Here is a 26,043-nt window from a genome sequence, read left to right as displayed (position 1 = left end):
GACAGGCGTAGTAAGCATGCGCATTACGATTTTTACTTTTAACTTCCTGTTGTGGTTTTGCGGAAGCTTTGGTACTAACAAAAGACAATATTTACCCTTAAATTTCGGAGGTGGAGTATTTTAATGATGTGAATAATATACATAACACTATCATGATGTTACATATCGGGGTAGAAAGTCGATGGTAGCAAGGGAAAGGCCTAACTATGCTGTTGACGTGAAGGTCACCAGCGCCGACACCTGCCGTATTTTCAGGAGCAATTCAGAAAAATAGTCGATCTTTTTCAATCATGGTTTCATGATGTGTTTTTGGTACGTGATCGAGCAACAGTAGGAATGTTTCCTGCAACCGGATCAGAGAACCTCTTCTCCGAAGAAAATGCGGCGAAATGGAAAGGCATATTCGTTAGTGCGTTGCATGGGGTAAGTCGAAAGTCGGTCGAAATGTATAGCTGAGAAAGTGGAAAGTTGAATAATAAGCACTAGCATATGAGATGCGCAGTTAAGTAAATATGGGGATATGTTGTTACTTTTTAAAATAACTAAATACCAATACATGTCCAAGACACTGTATGATTATTTATCAAACCGTATGTCTCTACAAATGTCACGGTAGACTTCTTTTTGACAGTTGACAGTCTCACCTAATCGACCTATTATATTAGCCTTGTATTTACGAACTTTTTTAATCATGTGACAGGAAGACTTTTCCGCGAAAGAATATGACGATTATGAATTCCGTTTTCAACAATGTGAAGCTTTGTGTATGCTTAGCATTAAATAGTTTTTCACTTTAAACACGTACATATCTCAGGATTGTGTAGTTTAAATCAGGCATGAAATGAATGCTGTTTGTATGAAAAGTTTATATTTTCATTCGTATTAAAATTTTATGCATATCATAAAAACGTGCATAATAAAATTTTGATTGTGTGAAAAGGAATTATATCTTGTAATATTATACTGTGTACTGGTATGTGATATATACAAATTGTGAATTAAAATTGCCAAATTTGTTTGGTACAATCACAGGTTTTATATTGTTTTCTGAAAATAAATTTTCTATTTTGCAATTTTATGCAAGAATTTAAGTCAAATTTCTTATCTAGACGTATTTAATATTCTATATGCATATATCTTACAGGACTTCTTGTAATGAATGTTTCATGTAATGTCATATTTCAGTTTATTTATGTGATTTATACTCCCGAGTCCTGACTTTATAAATGCTGACAATTATCAAAATATGTGTAGTGTTTCACATGTTCACAGCTGTTGAATTTACCTGAATAATGTTAAGATCATGCTAAAAGTGACAGGGAACGTGATGTTCTTTAATGAACATTTTTGTGGTATGTTTCGTGTTGAATTTATAATAACATTTAGGTATCTGAAAAAGAAATTTGACATAAATTTACATTTCATACAAATGTACATCATTAGTATTTATCTATAAGTGTATGATTAATTGCTATCAAATTGATTTGAAATTATCTTAAGTTTTTGTAACAAAAATTAAGTCCTGCTTTAGTGGCACAGAATTTTGATAGAAGTCTGAAATGACATATTTAGAAATCAGAAAAATCTTGTCTTTTTTTATGGTGACTCAATAAGTTTACACTTAGTTCATTTAGGATGGGAAAGCAAACTTAATGCATATACCATATATTAATTCCTTTAATATTGTACTGTTGCATTCTCTTCACCAAACAAAGTTTACACTTTGTAGTCTCTGGAGATTTACATATAAGTGTATGTATGTTTAAATAAAAGGCAGTAAATGAAAAGAATCAGACAGAGCTCAAGCTAAGGCTTTTGTCAGGGAACATTTTGGGAATTGAGAGTAATGGGTCATTTTCAGATTTTTTTTCACAAGACATGGAAATTAGATAATAGAAGTATGTCCATTCTCTGTAAAATTAAAAGAAAATAGAAATGTGGATAGGTCATTCCATTTTAGAGGGAAGTGATTTTTGGAACTCGAAGATTTGAGTCTTGGTCTTGTGCTTTTTCTGTAGGACTCACTCAAATTTTGAGGGCCCACTACAGGTATTGGATTTTGTACCTGGTCTCATAGAAATTTTGGAATTGATGCTCAGGAAAAAAATCCAACAAAATTTACTGAGTAGGGTCAAAGACCCCTTGACCCCTTCCAGGATTATATAAGTAATTTATAATACCATTTGAAGATATGATTTACTGCTGTATCTCAAACCAAACACACCAGTATATTTAAACTACACAAGGTAATTCTTAATACATTGCATATGTTCCTTGAATAGTTTTAAAACCTATTTGATATATATGAAGATGACGAATTTGACCTACGTTGTGCTGAACATAAATTTAAACTTGATGATGATGATAGCTTGATTAGTTTTTTATATTGATAGTCTGAATACGATACATTGACACAAGACTTTGTAGCATATTTTTTTTCTCTATTAGGTAATTTTCAATATTTTATCCATGAATGAAAGAACAATTTGTTACATATGTTAAAAACTTGATACATGACTTGTTATTGTATGGTACCCATGGGCTTCAGTTAAGATTTATCAGAAGACTTATCTAATAATAAACTATTGATATATAAGATTGATTTAAAATACCAACAAATTTTAAGTTTTGATAAATGATTATACATGTAGTGTGATGGTAACATTTGGTTTAACAGTTTGTTGCGATCATGGGTGTTCATATGAAAACAACAAAGTGATGGATCTGCTGTGCAGAATGGTCAATGCAAAACTATTATCTTTATGAGTAAATTGCACAAACATGGTGATCTGCTTTATGCAGATCTAGACCTATCCTTTATTCCATTTTTTTTTACTGTAATTGTATTCGCATACCACACAACCTCATTACAATACTCTAGACCATTCTTAGGAAAAACGAAGCCAGAGGAAGTGGAATCAATATAAGAGAGCATAGCAATATAGGCAGACAGCAATTTCATGCCAGATGGACAGGATGTCTAGATATTTTTACCCAATGCATATAATCGTGACTTGAACATGACAAAAGTTGGTTAACATTTTAGCATGTACAGTACTGATCTTGTTTAATTATTTAAACATTTTAATGATCTTGGTTTTTGAATATTAAAATAAAAGACACCAGTGATCTATTGTCATTGACTATTATTGATTGATGTCATTTTTCTCTCAGTGTTCATTTTCTGGATGTGAATTTTACAACATGAAAAGCAAATGCTGATGAGTAAAGTAACTAGGTATCACTATACCAATTCACGTATGCTGATGAGTAAAGTAACTAGGTATCACTATACCAATCCACGTATGCTGATGAGTAAAGTAACTAGGTATCACTATACCAATCCACGTATGCAAGGCCATCTACTAAAGACTTCTGTTTAACTTTTTTTATGTCGTATTGGAAAACTATTTTCAATTTGATTTTGGAATTTCAGGTGAATGATGGTTTCATTGAAATTCATTTCTTACAATCTACATACAAAAATCATCATTTAAGATTGAATCAGCATGGTTACTTTTGTGATTTGGGTTGTTCTTATTCTGGCTTTAGATCTAAATCTTCTTCATAGATATATATATATATATATATCATATACATGATCAATAAAGAAATAACAACAGTACTAACAAGTGAATTGTCAAATTTACGAAGCAATCTGCCCCTTTATCAAGACACAAATATTACATGAATTATATCACATACATAGAACATAAAATAAATACAAAGTTATGAAATAAAATCAATAGAAGTGGTTTAAATTAAGGTGTCTTGATAATCCCTTCGGCCGATGGCCCTTTACAAAAACAATCCTGAGTAGTTGTATGGAAGATGCTGATTAAAATATCAAAAATGTTTTATATCACTCTTTTATTGTTTTGCACTGTAGACACTGAGCATATTTTGTGATCACAATTAAAACAATTGCATGTCACACTCTGAGGAAAGTAGTCTACCAGTACATCTAGGCCACATTCTAAATGAAGAATTGTTTGATTGAAAATAAGAAAATTTATGATAAAAAAATTAATGAATGTATGTTTAGTTACAATAAAAAGTAATTTGATGAATATCACCAGTTAAATGCACAAAAATATATATATAAAATATTTAGATATATACATATATATGAGATTTTAAATGAGTTTTCATTTCATGTGAGATTTCATGAAATAAGTCTTCAAAGTTTTCATTTTTGCAAGCCATTATCATCTGACATGTTTCTTGTGAAGAATTATATGATATATATATTTTAATCTGACAAAAGATTGCAAAATTTTGGGAGACCCAAAAATCTTTCCTATACAAAATTGTTTCTCATCTGTATGCATATGATATTCTTCATTATGTTGAATTATTATTTTGATTATGTTAACTTCTAAAAATTTAACAAGTGATTATTTTAGCTTTAAGTTCAATGGAATTTTTTTTTATATGATATTAGAAAGCATTTATTTTTTTGTCATTTGAGCACATTTATTCATGTACTTCATTACCTATTGTCATCGTCAGGTGGACTTGATGAAATCAAGTTGTTGTCTCTGAAAAGTCTTTTATTTTGTAGAACATGTACTGAAAGTTGTAGTTTAATTTATTAGATTAATTACCACTGGTGTATATATTTATATTTTTACACTTCATCCACAGGTCCACCAGCAGGTACACCCATCTCTTGTCGCAAAAGATGACGCCCTAGACTACATCGAGAGCCTAATCCTGAATCTGTTGGTCACTTTGTGTGTGTCACATCCACACTCTGTACAGGACATTATCGACCGAGTCAACAAGACCTTTCCTGACCCTATTGACAAATGGGCTATCCGCGATGCAAACAGCGCCTTGGAAAAAGGTCGCAAGAATACCCCACTTGTTTTGCCTGTCGATAAAATCCACACCCTCCTTATCAAGGTTAGTTCATCTTTGGCATCCAGTTTAGGTTACACAATATTTTTTGTGAATTTTTATAATTAGTTAATTTTGTAAGTACTATTTTGAGGGTTGGAAAAAAATATACCAAATTTAATGTAATATATGAAACATTTTCTTGTGAAGTAGGTGTATATACTGAATGTGTTTTCATATTCAAGCAGTGTTATTTTAAAAAGAGTACTGTAGTAAACCAGAACAGAAAAGTTAAGATGTACATGTATGTTGTGATTTGTCTTCTTCAGGAGGCTCTTGGATACAGGATTGAGTTCCAGGTAACTCTGTACATCGTAGCAGTGCTGGAATACATAGCTGCAGACATACTTAAGGTGAAAATCTTTTCCATGTACACTGCTGTGTTATTTACTAATCATACTTTGTTTATAATGTTTTGGTTTAGATAACTTATTATGATAATTATATACAATAGGGTTACAATTCTGTCATTCACTCCTGGATGGTACATCCGGGATCCCATGAGATGCGTGAGCATTGTTAGCAAATAATACAGAGGGAACTGCGTTCCTCTGACTTTATATCGCCTTTTATTCTTTCATTATTTGTTTCACACTCCCAGAGGCTCTCTAGGGTTTACTTGTTGGTTTTCACTGTTCGTGTAAATACTTTTTACATTTCTGAACACTGCCGTCTCTGCATATTTTCACGTTTTCTTGTGAGGAGGGGCTCTCTCTCGGGTTCGCTTTATGGCCGCCATCTTGGAAAAACGTAAAATCGTGAGTGAATTTGATTTTGTTGGGGACATTCTCAACAATATGGAGCCCCGTTACACGGAAAAACCCAACACAATTATTTCCCTTTCCTAGACATCATTATGATGTAAAAAGTTCCATGTTTTTGATATGCATTTTCAAAGATACCTTGCAGGGTATCAGTTTGTTGCTTAAAATGTTATATCTGTCGTTCATTGACATACAGATATGTAGTTTTAAATTTTTAAATGGATGAATTCATGTCTCCTGAAAGTTTTGTTTTGTATCTTTTAAAAGCTGACTGGGAACTATGTCCGGAACATCAAGCATGCAGAGATCACATCCCAGGACATCAAAGTGGCCATTTGTGCTGACCAGGTGAGATACATCTGTTAATACGGAAAGATGCAAGTAATAAGTTGGCAGGGAAATCCAAAGAAGCAATATTTAAAAAAATGTTCCAAGCACACAAAGGATTTTTTATTTGTTTCAACAGTAAAAATCTAGCATGCAGATACTTTGTCTGCAATGAAATTGCATTATTAAGTTTCTCATGTTGTCACTTTGAACAACCTTGGACATTATAGATCTTTGTGCAAAATGACATTGATGATAATATTTTTGATAGTGTGATATTCAAGGAAAATAATACTTATTTCATAATCATCCAGATATAAGTCAAAGAAATCATGATACAATTGTAGAAGGGACAGACAGCTCCACTTCTGGTTCAGTAGGGGTTTGTCCAAGTGAATTACATAAGTTCCAAAAAAGTAAACAAAAAATGGAAATAACTTTCAAGAGATTGATCAGTTAGAACAAAAACTATCAATATTGATAAAGTGAAAAAAAATAGATTTTTTTTTATAGATAGTTAACATGTATTCTTTGTGGAGAACAAAATTTGTGCACATTTGCAAAAGGTCAAGGAAAATTGGTCTAAATTTGCATACATGTCAGTATGACAGAATGTGAAGTATGATATGTGTTTGTTTCAGGTACTAATGGACATGTTCTCACAAGAGGAAGATGTGTCACTTCCTGTTGTGGAGGAACCAATCAAAACAGAGTCTTTGAAGTATGAGGATATTGTCAAAGATTTCATTCATGAGGAAACACAATATATGAGAGACTTAAACATGATAATCAAGGTCTTCAGAGCTCCTTTTGTCACACACTTCCCAAGGAGTAAGGTTAGTGTTTTAAATCCATTGTACTTACTTGCCGAAAAATACTTTATGTGCTGATGTCTGAAATTTATCCTCAAAAGTCAAACGCAAGAAAGAGTTGTTGATAATATAAAAGGAATAGAAGAAAAGGGATTACTTGTCCTCCACTTAAACCTTGTATTGTTTTCTAGATTTAGAAACGATTTCTTAATTTGTAATATTTTTTAAACTCATTTTTTTTTGATGAAATAGAGTCATTTTCTTCAAAATTTATATTTATTTTTTATTATTTTATTATTTCAAGTAGAAAAATCCTTATTTGATTTTTAGGTCAAGATGTCAAGACTTTTTCTTCTGATGAGAGATAATTCTCCATAGTTCATTTATCCCTTTTTTCTACTAGGAATCAATATATCCAGACTTTTGAAGTGTCCTTCATCTTTCCAAGATAGTTTATCTAACACCACATCCCTGGTACCATATACATATAGTCACCCTGATAATGCATGGAAAAACCAAGTTAATACAGGTTCACTCCAAAAAATAAAACCCATTTTTTGAAATTACAAACTTTTATCCTTGTATATGTTTGTAGGACTTAGAAGTAATATTCAGCAACATACTGGACATCTATGAGTTTACTGCCAACTTGCTCAGTTCAGTGGAGGAACAGGTGGAAATGGCCGCGGAGAAGGACCTACCACTCGTGGGAATCTGTTTCTTAGATATGGCAGAGGTAAGTGTCATTGATTTATAGCACACATCTCAAGGAAACAGGAAAAGTCATAAGTATATCTAGTAAACAATTTAGTAAGAAAGGGCTTTCATCTAATAAAGAGTTTCTACTTTAACTGTTGTTAAAGATTAGTTTTATAAATGGATGTTATATGATTGTGTTTATTTTTTTGGTGTCTCTAAGAATATGTATGTGCCAAGTTAAAGTGATATTTGTACAATTTTTATCATGTATATGTGATTTTGTAAATAGGAAGAGGCGTTCAATGTATATGAAAAGTATGTGGATGACATGCTGGCTCCACATGGGAAGGAACGACTGTACACTCTACTTCAACGAGAAGATCTCAACACAACTTTACAGGTCAGTCTGGAAGGTTTCTATCTGTAAAACACACTGACACTGACACATACTCAGAGACTCTTAGGAGTGACTCTACAGGGGGTAACTCTACAGGTCAGGCTGATAGTAGTGACTCTACAGGGGGTAACTCTACAGGTCAGACTCATAGGAGTGACTTTACATGTCAGACTCACAGGAGTGACTACAGATCAGACTCACAGGAATGACTCTACAGTTCAGACTCATAGGGATGACTACGAGTAAGACTCACAGGAGTGACTCTACAGTAAATTTATATCATTACAGAAAGAATGATGAAACAAGCAAATTCCTTGTTTGTTTCCCTTAAACTGAAGATTTCCTGAAATGCCATATTACACTTGGTGCATTGGGTTTTTTCTGTAATTAGCTAAAGGGTTATGCTGTAAATTTTTTGTTGTGTGTGTTTGTGTTAACAGAATGAAGGTCATGGATTTAAGGATGCCATGAAGTATGTGTTACCCAAGTTGTTACTAGGACCTATATATCATTGCCTCCACTACTTTGAAGTCATCAAGGTAAGTACAAACAGATCATGTGGGAGGTGATGAATATTCAGTTATGCTTTACTTTACATCCTATAAGATATATATCTTATTGGCCATCTGTAATCTTGTAGAGAGCCAGTATTTGTCTGTAACCAAAATGGTTAAATTCTTTTTTACATAATATATATGAATTAGATTATTGATCCTGAATATATATATATATGTGAATTAAGTATTAAAATGATATAAATGCCCTGTATATGATAATTACAGGCTCTGATCAGCACAAGTCCAAATGAAGAAGATCAGGAGAGTCTAGAACAGGCCAGTGGACTCCTCACGTTCTTAAAGGCTATGTTAGAGCGCAAGTTCTCCGGAAATCTACCAAAGAAGAAACCCTGGTATAACATCAATGATATTCTGTAAAATTGTAATCAATACACATTATAATTTCAAGTCACTTTATAAATCAGTACACATGGCCATGATGTGTGTGGCATCTGAAGAACTTTAGAATTGTCATTGTACATGTTACTAATTTAAAATGACTAAATTGTGTTTTTCAAGTTATATATTGATGCTGGAATTAAATTTTGGAGAGATATATTTTGACACATGATGCAGAATCTTTAGAAACATACCAAATCTTCATTAATAGTTATTCTAAGCTTCTTGACAAGAGAGTGAGAAATACTTGTTTATGTCATGGTCATTTACAGGGAGACATCACTCCGACTCCAAGGAAAAACTGGGCGCCAAGCTGTTGTACAAAAAATGTCTGATCTCCAGAAAAGTATAGACGGTTGGGAGGGCAAGGATATCTGGCAGAGCTGTAGTGAATTTATCTTAGGTAAATACCCTCACCGATCTCTTCTATACATTGTCAAAGTCAGATACTTAGTTATTTCAGGTCAAGGTGACTATCTCTTCTGTTTATGAATACCTGGTAAGGTCAAGATATTGAACCCTGTACCTAGCTGTATCAATTTTCAATTTCTTTCAGTTATGTGTATATGGTTCTGTTTGTATATTTTTTTTCATATGGGTTATTTTGTCATTCATTTTGAACATCTTTTGTATTGCTATATTTTGATCTGAACAGTATTATAGAGAAAGGAAAAACATGTCTTTTCTTGTGACCTTGGAAGGCAGGAAAAAAGATGAGCAAGATATCTCATTAGTTTGGATTTGAAATCAAACTACATCCATTTTAATGGTTGATGCTTCTTGGCAACTGGGCAAATCTATGATCTGTAAAGAAAGTCCATTTTTAATCCTCTCACATATACTTTGTTTTGACAGAGGGTGTTCTCAACAAGCAAGTGAGGGGTCGACCCACAGAGCGTCACGTCTTCCTCTTTGACGGCTTAATTATCATGTGTAAACAAAACATGAGACGCACATCAGTAACCAGTGCTTCTGGGGATTTTAAACTTAAGGAAAAATTCTTGATCAGAAAAATAGAGATCAGGGACAGAGAAGATACAGAGGGTATGTAGAATTCAAAGATGCTGGCATGATTAAATGAAAAAGAAAACAAGAAAAGAAAGAACAAAGAATTTGATGGAAATTAAAGAAATAGAAGCTTTAGAGTTATCAATTGTCATCACAATACTCAAATCTTACTGTATAGTTAGTAATGTTTTCGGGAGTTGTTGGTTGGTTTGGGGAGCGTTTGGTTAAATTTTAACTCATTGGCAGACAGTACGGGTTATGCAAAATCAAATACATAATAGCATTTCTGCAGTGATTGAATATCTCAGAGATGATTTACTATGCCAATATACCAGTTCATAGATTACATGAAATTAAATACAGGGCAACTGGCCCAACGGGACTCTCATGAAATATTAGCTCTGTGAAATTAAGCAACTGTACAGTATACAATATAACTATTTCTGTCTCCAGAGTGTAAGCACTGCTTTGAGATCCAGCTTCGTGACCACACCAACAATGGAGTTACATTGAGTTCAAAGTCGGCAGAGGAGAAAGCTAACTGGATGGCTGCTCTCATCTCACTACAGACAAGGAGGTAGGAACCAACACGATGCAGCTGATAAAATATCAACCCACAGTAACAACAGTCTGAATTTCTCATAGATGATACAGAGAAATTGTAGAAGAGGTCGAGGCCTGGACAGTATTATTTGCTGAGCAAAACATTCAGATTAAAGATGCATTATTTGTCTTTCTGATATCGAATATTACAGGAATTACCAGAAGAGTTTTCTTTGGAGAAGACTTAAATAGGCTTTAGCCTGCAGTCTGATCCTATTGATTGTTTATATCAATAAAATATTCTGAAATGAAATGAAACAAGAATTTAATAGTAAACAATACTAAGTTATCTGTGGATGTTTTATATGTGCTATTTTATCTTATTACAGTATGTTAGAGAGACGACTAGACAGTATCATTCGTGATGAGGAAAAGCTTCAGCCTCTGAAGCTACCTCCCCCAGAAATTTACAGGTAGGTCAAGAACTAAAATGTACTGGTAGGTCGAGAAATAATTACCTCTTCCTTAAATGTACTGGTAGGTCAAGAAATAATTACCTCTTCCTTAAATGTACTGGTAGGTCAAGAAATAATTACCTCTTCCTTAAATGTACTGGTGGGTCAAGAAATAATTACCTCTTCCTTAAATGTACTGGTGGGTCAAGAAATAATTACCTCTTCCTTAAATGTACTGGTGGGTCAAGAAATAATTACCTCTTACTTAAATGTACTGGTGGGTCAAGAAATAATTACCTCTTCCTTAAATGTACTGGTGGGTCAAGAAATAATTACCTCTTCCTTAAATGTACTGGTGGGTCAAGAAATAATTACCTCTTCCTTAAATGTACTGGTGGGTCAAGAAATAATTACCTCTTCCTTAAATGTACTGGTGGGTCAAGAAATAATTACCTCTTCCTTAAATGTACTGGTAGGTCAAGAAATAATTACCTCTTCCTTAAATGTACTGGTAGGTCAAGAAATAATTACCTCTTCCTTAAATGTACTGGTAGGTCAAGAAATAATTACCTCTTCCTTAAATGTACTGGTAGGTCAAGAAATAATTACCTCTTCCTTAAATGTACTGGTAGGTCAAGAAATAATTACCTCTTCCTTAAATGTACTGGTAGGTCATAATTTATAGGTATATTAAGAAACAATGACATCTTCCGGAAATTCACAAGTAGATAAATAGATAATGACCCTGAAATTTCATTTAGAACAAGGAATAATTACTTCCCTCTGAAACGTAAAGGTAGATCAAGAAATGAATATCAGAATACAAGGCATTCAAGAAATCCCAAGCTCTATGATTGTGTAGTACTGATTAATATTACTGGTAGACATTGTATCTTCCCCAATGATGTAAAAAAATCTTTGTCATGATTTTTACATTTATCAAGATAAGGTTACAGCACTTTATTCTTTGGATGGCTTTTTAAATATTTGGTCATTCTAGATTTTATCTTCAATAATAAGTGATAGAGAGCTAAGATTCTGAAGCGTAGTCCAGTCTCCCACATGTTCCTTGCTTACATGTAGCTGTTAAACAGTTTTCCTGACAGAATCAAAAAATGTATTTAAATTTCATTTGTTAAATAATTTTCATGATAGATGAAAAAATGTTTTTAGATTGCAGCTGTTAAGTAATTTTCATGATAGAAGGAAACACTGAAAGTAATTGGATATCTTTTAAATTTGAACTTAAGATTTTCTGTGGAGGATTCGGCTGAAAACATTGTGTTTGAGGACCGGCGTCAGCTACCTATTGAGAGCCCGCTTATCAAAGGGGGACTACTTCTGAAGCTGGTTGAGAGATTGACTTATCACATGTACGCCGACCCCAAATTTGTCAAGACATTCCTCACCACCTACCGCTCTTTCTGCAAACCTCATGAACTTCTTGAGCTTCTCAAAGAAAGGTATGTACTTTCAATCATTATCTACTCAAAGGAATTGGATTGGAGTTTAAATATTCACCATGAAGATGGCTGTCATGCTGAAACATCTGATTTATTTAGTTTGTATTTATCTTTGAAATAATATCTGTAGCCAAACAAACAACTACCTATGTTTACAGCAAAGTGTCTGGATCAAGAAGACAAGTATTGTGTAATGATTGGGGGAAAATTCTTATCAATCTCAGAATACCTGACTGGATGTAGGCTGCTCCGATTAAGTAAACAGTTTTTCTGACCTGTGTTGATTCAGAAAATGAAGTGTCATATTTTATGTCCGTGCCTCCAGGTTCGACATACCAGAGTTTCCATTAAAATCTCAGACTGAACTACCAGAGCAAGAGAGTCAGCAAGCTCGTGATGATCTGAAGAGGTTCCGTAAAGAGTACATCAAGCCTGTGCAATTTCGGTAATTAATAACTTGAAACAATTACATAGCATAATAGTACAACAGCAAAGTTATTATAGCTTTGTCCTCCAGAAGAAAGTCCTGTTTGAATGGGACTAGGGTATTCAATATTCACATGAGTAGGTTGAATATCTCTCTTTCAAAGAATATTTAAAATTTAAACTGAAATGTTGCAATTGTATTTCTATAACAGGTGAATATTGTATTTCTATAACAGGTGAATATTGTATTTCTATAACAGGTGAATATTGTATTTCTATAACAGGTGAATATTAGGTAAGATTATAGTTTTACAAATAATTAAGTTGATTTGATTTCTTGAATCATTCACTGACTTTTCTAATAACTCAGAAAAAAAAATTGAATCTGATGTAAAGAGTGATTAGAAAATAAATTTCAAACAATAACTAAAAATAAAGAGGGATTGAATTTTAAGTTTTTTTGAAGTGAATTAAGTTTTTTGTTTATGCTGGAATCAAAAAGGGCTGTGATGGTTGGTTAGATGTTTTGAAACTTTGTAATAGCCTAATCTGATATCATGTTTGTCTATCACAGAGTGGTGAATGTGTTACGACACTGGGTGGACCATCACTACTACGACTTTGAGCGGGACATGTCCTTGCTCTACAAACTCCAAGAGTTCCTTGCTGGGGTCAAGGGCAAGGCCATGAAGAAAATGGCAGAGTCTATCATAAAGGTCATTCATCGGCGCTTTGAGAGTCAGAGCACAGAACGCGAATTCACCTATCAGAAACCTCTACCCAATGTTGAGTGGCATTTGACAAGAGAACCCAAGGCATTTGACCTCATGACGGTAAAGTTTTTAACTTAGCAAAGTGTGTTTCACTGTGTACTTGTGACAGCTTCTGAGGAGTTTATCATTTTGTAGACGTTTTCATACATGGATAAAGAGTACCCATAAAATCAATGAAAATATACAGTATTTACATTTTATTGTCTAACAGAGAATATTCAAACCCCACAAAATTAACCACTTTTCTGCATGTATCTGTTGCTCCATCTACAGAGAAAATTTATGCTATCTATCAATTGCTCCTCCTATACAGAGAAAATTTTTAACACCACAAAATTAATCGTTTTACAGTATCTAATTATTGATCCTCCAACAGAGAAAATCTTAACCTCACAACCTATTTGCAGTGTCTTACTACATTGTATTGCTCCTCCGACAGAGAAAATACAACATAATCACTTTTCTGTGACTAATTGCTCAGAGAAAAAACAAACCCCACAAAAATTGATTATTTTGCAGTAACTTATTGCCCCTCCTACTGAAATACAGCTGCAATCTGATATTTTCGCTTGTTACAGCTACATCCCATAGAGATTGCCCGTCAGGTGACCTTGCTGGAGTTTGACCTGTATCGTGCCGTACAACCCTCAGAACTGGTTGGCTGTGCCTGGATGAAAAGTGACAAGCAAAATACATCTCCTAATCTCTTAAAGATGATAGCCTTTACCAATAATGTAAGTCTAATGTTGTTCTGCTACTCCCATTTCGAAACGTTGCTGAAGAGGTAAATTTTTTTTTCTCAAATTCACATATTTTTTGTGCATACTAGAGATCAAGTAGTTAAACAATGAAGTTCCATTGAAACAGGATTTTTTATAGTTAAGTTGATAAACATAGCATGTAAATAAATAAACATAAACAATATCTTCAATTTGTTTTTGTCGTTAGTGCTTTTGTACATTTGTGCTTAATTGATATGTTGTTTTTGTTGCAGTTTACATTTTGGATGGAGAAATGCATTGTGATGGCTGAGAATATAGAGGAGAGGGTGGCAATTGTGTGTCGTATTTTGGAGATTATGCTCGTTTTCCAAGAGTTGAACAATTTTAATGGTGTTTTAGAAATAGTTAGTGCAATAAATTCTGCTCCAGTTTATCGACTGGAACACACCTTTGAGGTAAGTCCTTGTTCTCATCATTTCACATATCAGTTGTTAAATGACCTTTTGAACAATTCTTTTTTATTGTATTTGTTCTATAGTGATATACCTAGAATCTTTTGAATAGATTTTTCAGTCGAAAGGCACAATTTTACGCACTTTTGATAGTTTTGATTTTTGTATTTTTACACACAAAAACAATGACGTTTTCATGTAGATCAGTGTGACTTTCTGTTCTTACTGTAAGAGTTGTTATTTTTTAATCCCCCCCCACTTTTTCAAGGAAAGACGCTTTGAAAATAAGTAAGAAAAGTCAAAAGCCTGCTTTATAGCTTTCATGATAAATACATCCTTTTTTGTTTTATTGTAAACCACAAAAAAATTAGATATTTGCCAAAAAAACATTGTATTTGCAGTGTGTCTACTTGTCATGAATTTATTCTTTCCTCTGAAAATAGTAAAAATAGAAGTCCTCAAAAATAACAACTTGCCAGTAACTTGTTGATTAACAGCAGCTATGTTTTTATGGTCAAACTGATGTCATTGTAAAAATGTGTAGTAGATGATCAAATAGAAAAAAGTCTTGACATACAGTATAATAACATCAGAGTAAGCATACCATCTTGATCTTTGGTAGACTCTTTATTTATCAGTGTATGACTTCTTTCTCGACAGGAAATCCCTCACAGGTTTATGAAGTCTTTCAATGAAGCCAGGGAACTCAATTCTGATCACTTCAAGAAATATGTAGAAAAACTACGGTCTATAAATCCTCCTTGTGTACCGTTTCTTGGTGAGTGTTTTGTTAACAGGCATCTTGCTTTATAATTAGGATATTTTTGAAGTCATAATCAGAAAGATGTTTACTCAGGTTCAAATATCTTGCAGCTATTCATGATGTGATGTGATGTGCAATTAGAACTGGTTTTTCATCTGATACTACTTAACCGAGATAAGGATGTACTTTTTTATACAATATCTATCTATAGTATAGAAATATATGGCCATGATAGCACTGATGGTTAGAGCGTTAATGTACATAACTTTGGGTGAAGAACTGAGGTGCATGGTTTGATGCTCTCGACCCATGGCGATTTGTGTTTCTCAGGAATCTGAAAAACAAACAGGCCTGTGCTGATGTTGTTGTGTTCACAGACTTAATGCTAATTGCTCTAGAGTGACTGGCTTTCTGTGTCTTGTTCAGTGATGTATTCACCAAGTACTAGACACTACCTCAAAGTGATACTGGCTACTCAGGGGCAATACAACAAAGGATAGAAATAGATCCTTCAGATTTATAGTCTACAAAGAAATGAAAGTTAACACTGTCATGTAACAGTGGGATCTCTGAAGTTCAACAGCATTTAGATGTTTGATATGATGTTGCTACTTCACATGGATTTTTAGGTCACCTGAGCCGAAAGCTCATGGTGACATATTGCCATCATGGTTTGTCTGTCGTCGTGCGTCGTTAACTTTTCACATATTCGACTTCTTCTCAAGAACCAGTGGATGGATTTTGATCAAACTTGGCACAAAGCATCCCCATGGGATGCCGCTTTAAGTTTGCGAAGAAAAAGGGTGTGACCCCAATAGGGGCCCCAGGAGGGGGAAAAAGGGGGTAAAATTAGATCAATCTTTAAAAATCTTCTTCTCATGAACCAACAGTCAGATTGACCATTGCGTTGATCATGTCTTAACTTGATACGAATGTTCTACACAAGGTCCTCGCAAGTGTTTTAACTTTTTGGGTCGATTCAAAATCCAAGATGGCCACCCTGGCCTCTGTTTGGCTAAGACATTTTTGGACTTCCTCTCAAGAACCACTGGGTGGATCATGTTCAAACTTGGTACAGATGTTTTACACATCCTGCACAGGTGTTGTTACATTTTTGCAACATTTTGAAATCCCCAGATTATTGACATATATTCCTCAGGTGACTGTTAAGGCCCCTTGGGCCTCTTGTCTTCTTTTTATGACTGAACAGAGCTTTCGAACTGTTTTATTTTCTTTCTCAGGTTAATATGTCAACTGACAATTGTATTCAATAATCAAAATTAATAATACTGTACTGTTTTTAACCTTTCAGGAATGTATTTAACAAATATATTGAAAATAGAGGAGGGCAATCCAGATTTTCTTCCTAACAGACCAGAAGGAATAATCAATTTTAGTAAGCGACGGAAAGTTGCAGAGATTACCGGGGAAATTCAGCAATATCAGAATCAACCATATTGTCTAAAAGGTGAACCGGACATGCGGGTAAGTTGGGCTTAATATCTGAAATCTCACAAACAACAAGTAACTGTTTTAAAGTCCCAATATAAGTAAAAATCACTATAAAAAAACAAACTTTATCTTATTTTCCTCGTAATATATGTAACAAAACAAATACTTTCCTTTAATTATAGAAAATAAAACTGACTGTTTTCAATTTAAATAAAAATTGAAAAAATCGGAAAATAAACAATGTGGGACCCACAATAATTCATACATTACCGCTCGTAGCGATGACATTGCGCATGCGCATATTCCGCGTGTGTAAACATGGCAGACACAGTACAGACGTTCACCAGTCGCTTCCTTTTTTTCTAATCATACATCAGGCCAGTTCTGAATTCTTACGTTATAATTGTGCGTCGTATCGTTTCTAAACTAATTATTCCTTCTAATAATTTCGCAAAACTGAATGTTTATCACAGAAATACCTGAAGTTTATGACAAGACTTCGCAAACAATGTTTGTAAACAAAAACTTACCGTAGACATATCTGCATGTTCTTCCTTCATAAGTAGAAACCTCAACTTTCGCGAGATCAGGTCATGAACTTTCTGACGTGGTTCGGCAACAATCATAATTTCGATGGCGACATGTTTAAAATGGAGGTGTGTTTACAAATAGCGAGTTTTAACTGCTCATATATCAATACTTTATGCATAAAGTAATGGTAACTATTGTTTGAATGACTTAATTTTAACTAGAGAATATCTCAATAATTATGTGTGACTCTACACTAAATTTTTGGTGAATGTTACGTATATTGGGGCTTTAATTACTTTTCAGTAACTTCAGTGACTATTAAAAGTCAGTAGAATATTTGGAAAAAAATTTGGAAAAACATTTGGAAAATTGAATTTTTTTGATAATCTGCGATAATTCTGTTGTGAAAATATTTTTCATTTATTTCTTGTTTTTTTTTAAATTTGTAGGAATTCTTTGAAAAGTTAAATCCGAGGGAAGGCAATTCAGAGAAAGAATTCAACGATGCATTATATAACAAGTCATTAGAGATCGAGCCAAGGGGAGCAAAACAAGCGCCAAAATTTGTAAGTAATCTGACTATGAATGAAAATCAGAGGTCAGAAGGCAAATGAGAATTTCTTTTGGGTTCAAGTCAAAGTTCATGTCAGTAGAAATTGACATATTTTATCCTTTGATCTACCAAAGGGTCCAGGAATGGATAAGATGATAGGGAGATGTTAGATGATAGGGAGAAGAGAGGACAGATGAAAGGTAGATGTCACATGATAGGGAGATGTAGAAAACAGATGATAGGGATATGTAGAGAACAGATGATAGGGAGATGTAGAGAACAGATGGTAGGGAGATGTAGTGAACAGATGATAGGGAGATGTAGAGGACAGATGATAGGGAGATGTAGAGCACAGATGATAGGGAGATGTAGAGAATAGATGATAGGGAGATGTAGAGAACAGATGATAAGATGATGTAGAGAACAGATGATAGGGAGATGTAGAGAACAGATGATAGGTAGATGTAGAGGACAGATGATAGGAAGATGTAGAGCACAGATGATAGGGAGATGTAGAAAAGAGATGATAGGGAGATGTAGAGAACAGATGATAAGATGATGTAGTGGATAGATGATAGGGAGATGTAGAGCACAGATGATAGGGAGATGTAGAGAATAGATGATAGGGAGATGTAGAGAACAGATGATAAGATGATGTAGAGAACAGATGATAGGGAGATGTAGAGAACAGATGATAGGGAGATGTAGAGGACAGATGATAAGATGATGTAGAGGACAGAAGAAAGTATAGTATCATTAATACATTTATTTGTCATCAAATCAAAATTCTTATATTAATTGATTAAACAGTGTTATTATTGTAGAAATAAGTAGGCCTATTCATGTTTTCTAAACATTGAGCTGACCCTGCTTATTCACTTATGTTTTTGTTACTGCAGCCAAGAAAGACTGAGTACAACCTCAAATCTCCTGGAACCAAGGCTATGTCCACACGACATGGGGCCACTGTCAAAGTGTTCCCCTTTTCCTCCTTCAAGGACCCTGGCTACATACAGATAAAGGAGGAGGAAGTAGAAGCTGCTTCACCTCACTGCACTACCCCTCCCACACCAACCACCCCTCTCACACCACCCGCTAATGCTGGCTCCGATAGTGTGTTCGCGCCGGTTGTACTAGGTCAGGGCGGTAAGTACCACCACCTTATACTAATGCTATATAGAATACATCAGCCATCTGAGGCTTATTAGGTTTATATATGCTGACAGTGTTATAACCAGAACTCATTGAAGACAATTTTTCATGAAAGACATATTTGCTGAGACATAGAGTTTTGCTTGTCAACAGGAAAATACAATGAGGTGCATTTTCTACTTATGATAATTAACAAGATATCTAATTTTCACATAATTGAAAACAAAGTCAATTCAATTTTGTTTTCCTCTGAAGCCTTACTGCTTGGTAGATTCAACAGTAAAAAGTTAATATGATGATGCTTCACTAATACATCTGTCAGTTTTTATTCCAATCACTACTAAAGATTGATGATCAATGTCAGAGTATATTTTGATGATTTAGTCAGGTTTGATATTTCACCTGTAAACCTAACTGATATTTATGTGACTGTTACAGATGCCTTGACAAGCAGTACCTGGACACTCAGTACAATGACATCCTCTGGCTCCATGACCAGCATCATTCATCCACATTCGTCGCACACAGTGCCGTCACCACTAGTCCTGGACAAGCCCATCAGCTTACAACCCCCACCACTGCCACCCAGGAAACGCAACAGAGACTCCACCAACAGTGATGTGTTCTTTTCCCAAAATGCCCCTGACCCCCCACAGATTCCCCCACGTGGTAACCCCCCACCCCCAGTGCCCCCAAGGAAGGAGTCTATGTTCAGCACACTTCCTCGCTCCCAAAGTGTGTCACAAAAAACCGGTAACTCTTCCAGCAGTCTGTCGGCTCATAATAACTTAAGTGCAACATTGCCGCGGTGTAACACCGCTGACAAAGACACAAGCACGCGGCCACTGCTAGCAAGCATGTTAAATGTGAATGGAGACAATGCAGTGGTTATCCCCGGCCAATCAGTCACCCCAAAATTACCCCCAAGGACTTACCGTATTGCACATTCTCGACAGAAAAGTAGTTAGGTAGGCTTGGCTCATTGAGAGTAAGCAGAACAGGTCACTAGCTAAAACATCAAGATTATAAACCTGATTGCTGTGTGTGAGGAGATTTTCACCCACATTTAGTCAAGATGTGAACAAAATGCTAATGAAAAACCCTTTTTTGTGTTGAAATGGGTCTGTTGGGCAAACTACAAAATGTGTTCGTGACAGCAATCCTGGATTTTTAGTGGGATATTCTATTCCAAAACAGTTCAGTTTTTGGTGAATAAAAGAATCTGTTGGATGTTAATCTGTTTTAAAGTAATTCTACATACACGTCGTTTCCAGTGTTGACGGAGCTTAATGTCTAACTGTGGCCAATAGTTGAGGAAACGTTTCCTTTGAAGAGTGAATTCTCGTAAAATGCATTATTAATTATGTTATTTGTAACGTGTTGTCTGTCCACACCACAGACAATCCACTGTGCCAAAAAATGTTTCATATGTTCAATACTGCTTCGTGTGCTATGTCTGTTATGTAAGGGGACCCCCGGGGTCAGAGAATGTTTGTGGGAGAAAGAGAGTCAACATAATCAAAATGATGTCTTGTTAATTATACAGGCTTATACAGAGTGTAGCTTAAAGTGGTTTGTGGGAAGGAGTTGTTCTGTAGCTTGTTGCTGTACACAATTGTTGTGTTGTGATAGCTAGTATATTAGCATATAGAGAGTTATCGGGACACTTGTGAGTATGAACTACAAAATTCATTTTATCAAATCAGTGTTTCAGTGCTGTCTCTATACATTCTAACAACTGTACACAGATTTTCTATTCCTTTTATAACATGCTTGTGTGGTAATATCTGGAACATTTTTTCAGAAGACCAAAGACAAAATTTTAGTCTCAACTGAAAATTTTATTAATTCAACAATTATCCTTGTCTATGATGAGTAGCATGAAAACATTTACTTAGGATTGAAAAATTCCATTTAAGGTAAAAAAAGAAATGGCATTTAGGAAATATTGATACCAGAAACAAAATTTGAGTTTTGCAATAATGTTTTTGCTTTATTAACAATAAACAAGGTCTTGGTCACTTAAGCCAAAGTTTCTGATATTTCTTCATTACATTAAGTTTTATTTTAATATCATTTGACATAGTTTTTGAAAGCTTCTAGCATCTAGACATAACAGAAAAATGATGTATAATGATGAAAGGGAAGTTGTTAAAAATCTCTTTATTACAGTAACATTGCTAACTAAATCTATTGTTCTATTTCTACTGCACAGATATATCGAGGTCAATTTCTGTATTATTTATTGGTAAATTTTCCCTCAGGTATTTTATAAAAGAATTTACCTGTTTTTGAAACAAAATTCCCCAACAAAGAACTTCTTGTTTAAAATATGAATGAAATGATGCGATTGAAATTTCATGAGAAGTTTAGCTGAAGTATTGATATGATTTGGTATTATATGAATTTGTTCAGAAATATTCAGATGTATGGAAATTGATCAAGGACATTTCCCCTCAAACAGGAAAATATTTAGGCTTACCAGAACAGGTCCCTGTACTGTTAAAAGTTAATGATTGTTATAACTTTTGTCATGGTGACCTTTATTGACAATCTCGTTAATCATAGAGTCATACAAAATTTAATTCCGTAGTCTTCAAGTGTTGGTATAAAAATTTGACCTTTAAAATGACCATAATTGATCAAGATAGAGCCATTTTTGTATATAAACAATCCATATGTATACTAGGACCTCATTCTATTTAGACCATTTCCTCGAGATCTTCTGTTTCAAGATTTAAAAAAGAATCCAATTTAGTCTTTAACATATTTCAGGAGTGAACAATTTTTCTTTAATTAGATAAAGATATTACTGGGAGGTACTAAAGAAAGCTAGTAAAAATTAAAAGGAGGAGGCTACTCAATATCTAAAATCAGTTTTGGTTTATAGGACTTCAATGATTTCAGTATTTTATTAAATGTGGACTTTTCAGAAAATTTCAAAGGAAAAATTCACTGGTTTGTTGAAATCTGTTGAATTAAAGTTAGGAATTAAAAGCAACAAATGTTTGATATATTTCACACAAGAAATTGTTACTGACTTGATTTGGGCTATATGCAAGATTTCTGATCAGTATATTCTTCATAGAGTATTCACAGAAATTCACCATTACAACACCACTAAGAATTATCTTAGAATTGGCCTTTTTGAAACTTTTTGAATTAAAAAAAATTGTGTTTGTATAATCAAAATTTTGTAGGTCCTCTAAATTTTTTTGCTTCCATTTAGTAAGTGGAATTCAGTTTTAGCATTTAAAAGAATATGGTGTCAAGATAGTGCAATCCTGATCCTTTAACAGTTAAGTAGAAATGCTGAGAAAAGTGGTATATCAGAATGATTTAACAAATGGAAAGTGAGGCTCTGTATGAAAGGAAAATTTGTTAAAGGCTTTTTTATTCTGTGTAATTCCCGGTTTCAATTAACATTATGTGCTGACAATTATGTAACAGTTGATAAATAATAGGACAAATTTGATGTTCCATTACAGGAACGGAGCTCAATAAACAGAAACATGTTTCTCTTCCTTCTGAGTACTGATGAGGCCAGACACTCCGATATGAAGACAAACCTCACCTTTAATAGAATAGCATTTATAAATCAGTATATCATGGTCACAATCCAGGAAGTGAAGTATGAAAATTACCAGTTCATGTCTGAGGATGGCAGATGTGTGAACTATTTAGAAAAGAAAAATCAGAATAAATTAAAGGTCTTTGACACAGAAAGTAATGGTTAGGATATATCAGAGATATTTTGATGAAGTCAGTCTGCTGTCCAGGCTACGAAGTGCGAGTGGATGTGCTGAAATATCTCCAGGGTGTTGCATTCTGTTTCAAGTATGTTTCACTAATTTTGTATTCTAAAGGTGGATTGTAGGTTCTAAACAAATTAATATAATTTTGATGCAAATACACAAAGTCTTCCTGATACACTGTTATTGTGTAGACCATGTCATTCTGAAAGCTTAATAGGGTTGATAGAAAAAATTACTGTATAGAATATGCATCAGGCATTATGAAAATGCCTTGACTTTTTTACACATATTTACCAAGTACTTTTAAATTTGTTTGTATGTATTAATGAACATTGAGATAACGCATTTTACAAAGGAACAAACAATTTTGCTAATAGCATCATGGTTTGAAATTCTGTCTCCTAAGACTTTTAGCCTAGCAATACCAAAGAAAAAAAACAAGCAAAAATGAAAATTTTAGTTTACCAATGATTGTTTTTTACCTTTAATTTAATCATTATGACATCAGCTTTACTGAAAAGTTTTAGGAAAAGAAGTTTGATAGGTCAGCAGTAGTAAAGTTGATACCAGTACTACAAAAGGTTATTCTTCGATTCTGAGGTCAAGGGGTTACAGAGTGCATGTGTCCTGAAAAATTAGAAGTTACCAAAAGTGCTGAATGTCTTTTCCCATCAATTACAAGGTTACTAAAAGCTTTGAGGTTTTGGCTGATCTTTGCTGTTTGATGATCATGAATACATGTATGATAATAGTTCATGGATTGAGATTACTAAGTACAGATGTACTGAAAACTTTGGCATACGGAGGAATGATTTCTGAGATAAATTAAGAAAAATTATTGATACTTTGGTTTAATGCTTGATAAGAGAGTAATGAAGGTTTTGGGATCATCAGTAGATGGTTACCAGTATACATGAACATGTCTGTGGTAATCATGGGAAACAGTTGTTTGATCCACAATGTCCGGATAATTGTAACACCCCGGTACCTGATCACAAACAAGAGTTGAGCTTGAAGTGAAATCTCAGGATGAAGGATGTCTCAGGTGATGTTGGGCAAGGTTTCTGGGAGACTGAAAGCAATGGTTTAAAATTTGCAGGGATGTTAGCTGATTCAAACATGTCACAAATAGTTGTTATTATTATGTGTTATTAAGTGTCTTGTGCGTTTCTTTTGTTTGTCTCTATATGTTGCTGTAAAGCAACAACAACTTATTGCAGGGGTCCCTGGGATGGGGGTGGGGCAGGGGTCCCTGGGATGGGGGTGGGGCAGGGATTGGAGTTTGTGTTGTAGGTTGTTGGCAGGCCTGTATCACGGGTACAGTAACTGACATTCTGATGTGTTCCAATATTCAAATCAGTAATAACCATAAAAAATGTATTGTTTTCTTCTATTAATTAGGCAATGTTGTGTTTTGGATCATAAAATTGGAAAGATTTTTTTTTTATTTGCAGTTTGACCTGTAAGACTTGAAAGAATTATTGGCAGTTTTCCACAGTTTATGTATGTGATGTCAAAAATTTGTGCATACATTTTATACAGTGGCTGAATGTATTAATTAGACTAATATACATTAAGATATGAGTGTACGACAGACAATGTTCTGTAAAGAGCTGTCTCTGCAAATAATCCAAGTTTTAGATATCTTTTGTCATAGATTTTGTCAGAGTGAAAAGATTTGTAATATCTTTTTATTTTCAATTGAAAACATGTTAACACTTAACACCACTTGATTCTCTAATGCTGAGCTTTGGAGAGATCTGGAGAACATGTTTTGTTTTTTCCTTTAAATTTTTTTTCAAAGATAAAGTAAAATATGAACTTCTTCAACTCCAATGTTTCAAATCAAAAAGAAGCTTTTGATTAGAACTGACAGAGTATCATTAGTTAGTCAGAGCTGGACCAGATGCAATATTTTTAGATGATCAAACTGGACATTTTGTTTCTTTGTGTATTTGGGGTGGGGCAGTTGGTGATATGTTATCTTATTTTATTTTGCCTGTGTCAAGCATTTGTAGAAACAATATCTTGTGTATTTGCAATGACAAAAAACCACTATCAAACAAATACACCCAAAAATCATAGAAGGGGGTGAAAAAGGTCCAGGACTGGAGTGGACATCAAAGCTTGGCTTGTCACAGGTAATATAGGGTAAGCTGATTGTTGTTATTACAACACTGAGATTGGTGTGTGTGGTGAGTGTATGATGGAGCACTGTGAATGGTTGGTATTGTGATTATACCAAAGCATGGCTATGTGAGAGAGATTGGCTCCTGAGTGGTGCCAATGTGAGAAATGTTTTTAATACAAGTAGCTGTAGTCAGCTTGCTATGCCTTTCGGTGAAGTTAGTTTGATCGGACATGATGTACTTAATGTGTAGTAAGAATATAATCGTTTCTGTCATGTACAGACTGTAATCTGGCATGCCGTGTATGTAAGGGTTTTTTTTGGTGTATCTAATAAGTCTGTCTGGTGTACCATGTTCCCAGTAGGTCTGTCTGGTGTACCATGTTTACAGAAGGTCTGTCTGGTGTACCATGTTCCCAGTAGGTCTGTCTGGTGTACGATGTTCCCGATAAGTCTGTCTGGTGTACCATGTTCCCAGTAGGTCTGTCTGGTGTATGATGTACCCAGTAAGTTTGTCTGGTGTATGATGTACCCAGTAAGTCTATCTGGTTTACCATGTTCCTGGTAAGTCTGTCTGGTTTACCATGTTCTCGGTAAGTCTGTCTGGTGTATGATGTACCCAGTAAGTCTGTCTGGTTTACCATGTTCCCGGTAAGTCTGTCTGGTTTACCATGTTCCTGGTAAGTCTGTCTGGTTTACCATGTACATTGCAAGTCTTGTCCATGCCAGAAACGATTCTATGTGGTCTACTGTGCGTTTGTCTGGGTTATACTCTCACAGACTGAAGCCAGGCTTGCTCAGCTAAATGTTAAGCTGTCATCAGCTGCATCATTGCAGAATCTTTATAATATGATTTATAGAATAACACTTTGCCAAACAATACGAACATGTTATGAAAAACAAAAAAAAAAGTTGTTTTTAATTCGTAACATAAATGTTGATGAGATGTACACTTCAATATGTATCAAATGTCAAATAAATAAAATGGGATACCCATTGCAATTGTGAAA

General features: G+C 34.3%; 1 protein-coding gene across 1 annotated transcript; it reads left to right on the top strand.

Annotated features, from left to right (window-relative positions):
- Positions 1–106: 106 nt before the first annotated feature.
- Positions 107–26,043, top strand: LOC132543549 (son of sevenless homolog 2-like). The gene is made up of 23 exons (XM_060207065.1): positions 107–423; positions 4,648–4,908; positions 5,172–5,255; positions 5,934–6,014; positions 6,635–6,829; positions 7,401–7,541; positions 7,794–7,904; positions 8,342–8,440; positions 8,684–8,811; positions 9,130–9,260; positions 9,713–9,901; positions 10,319–10,442; positions 10,798–10,881; positions 12,114–12,326; positions 12,652–12,771; positions 13,327–13,585; positions 14,104–14,259; positions 14,520–14,702; positions 15,360–15,477; positions 16,775–16,947; positions 17,895–18,011; positions 18,898–19,144; positions 19,589–26,043. Exons 1-23 carry the CDS (start codon positions 337–339, stop codon positions 20,116–20,118), a joined length of 3,831 nt encoding a protein of 1,276 aa, XP_060063048.1. The 5' UTR covers positions 107–336; the 3' UTR covers positions 20,119–26,043.

Source organism: Ylistrum balloti, unplaced genomic scaffold, assembly GCF_031769215.1.
Source record: "Ylistrum balloti isolate Yb309-2 unplaced genomic scaffold, AGI_CSIRO_Ybal_v1 Utg369758, whole genome shotgun sequence".
Lineage (NCBI taxonomy): Eukaryota > Metazoa > Mollusca > Bivalvia > Pectinida > Pectinidae > Ylistrum > Ylistrum balloti.
Note: the sequence above shows the minus strand (reverse complement) of the source record. Positions and strands in the feature narration are given on the sequence as shown.

Coding starts and splice junctions, on each gene's coding strand:
- LOC132543549 (XM_060207065.1), top strand. CDS start 337: ATGTTTCCTGCAACCGGATCAGAGAACCTCTTCTCCGAAGAAAATGCG. Junction 5,256..5,933: donor TAGCTGCAGACATACTTAAG/GTGAAAATCTTT, acceptor ATCTTTTAAAAG/CTGACTGGGAACTATGTCCG. Junction 14,260..14,519: donor TGATAGCCTTTACCAATAAT/GTAAGTCTAATG, acceptor TTTTTGTTGCAG/TTTACATTTTGGATGGAGAA.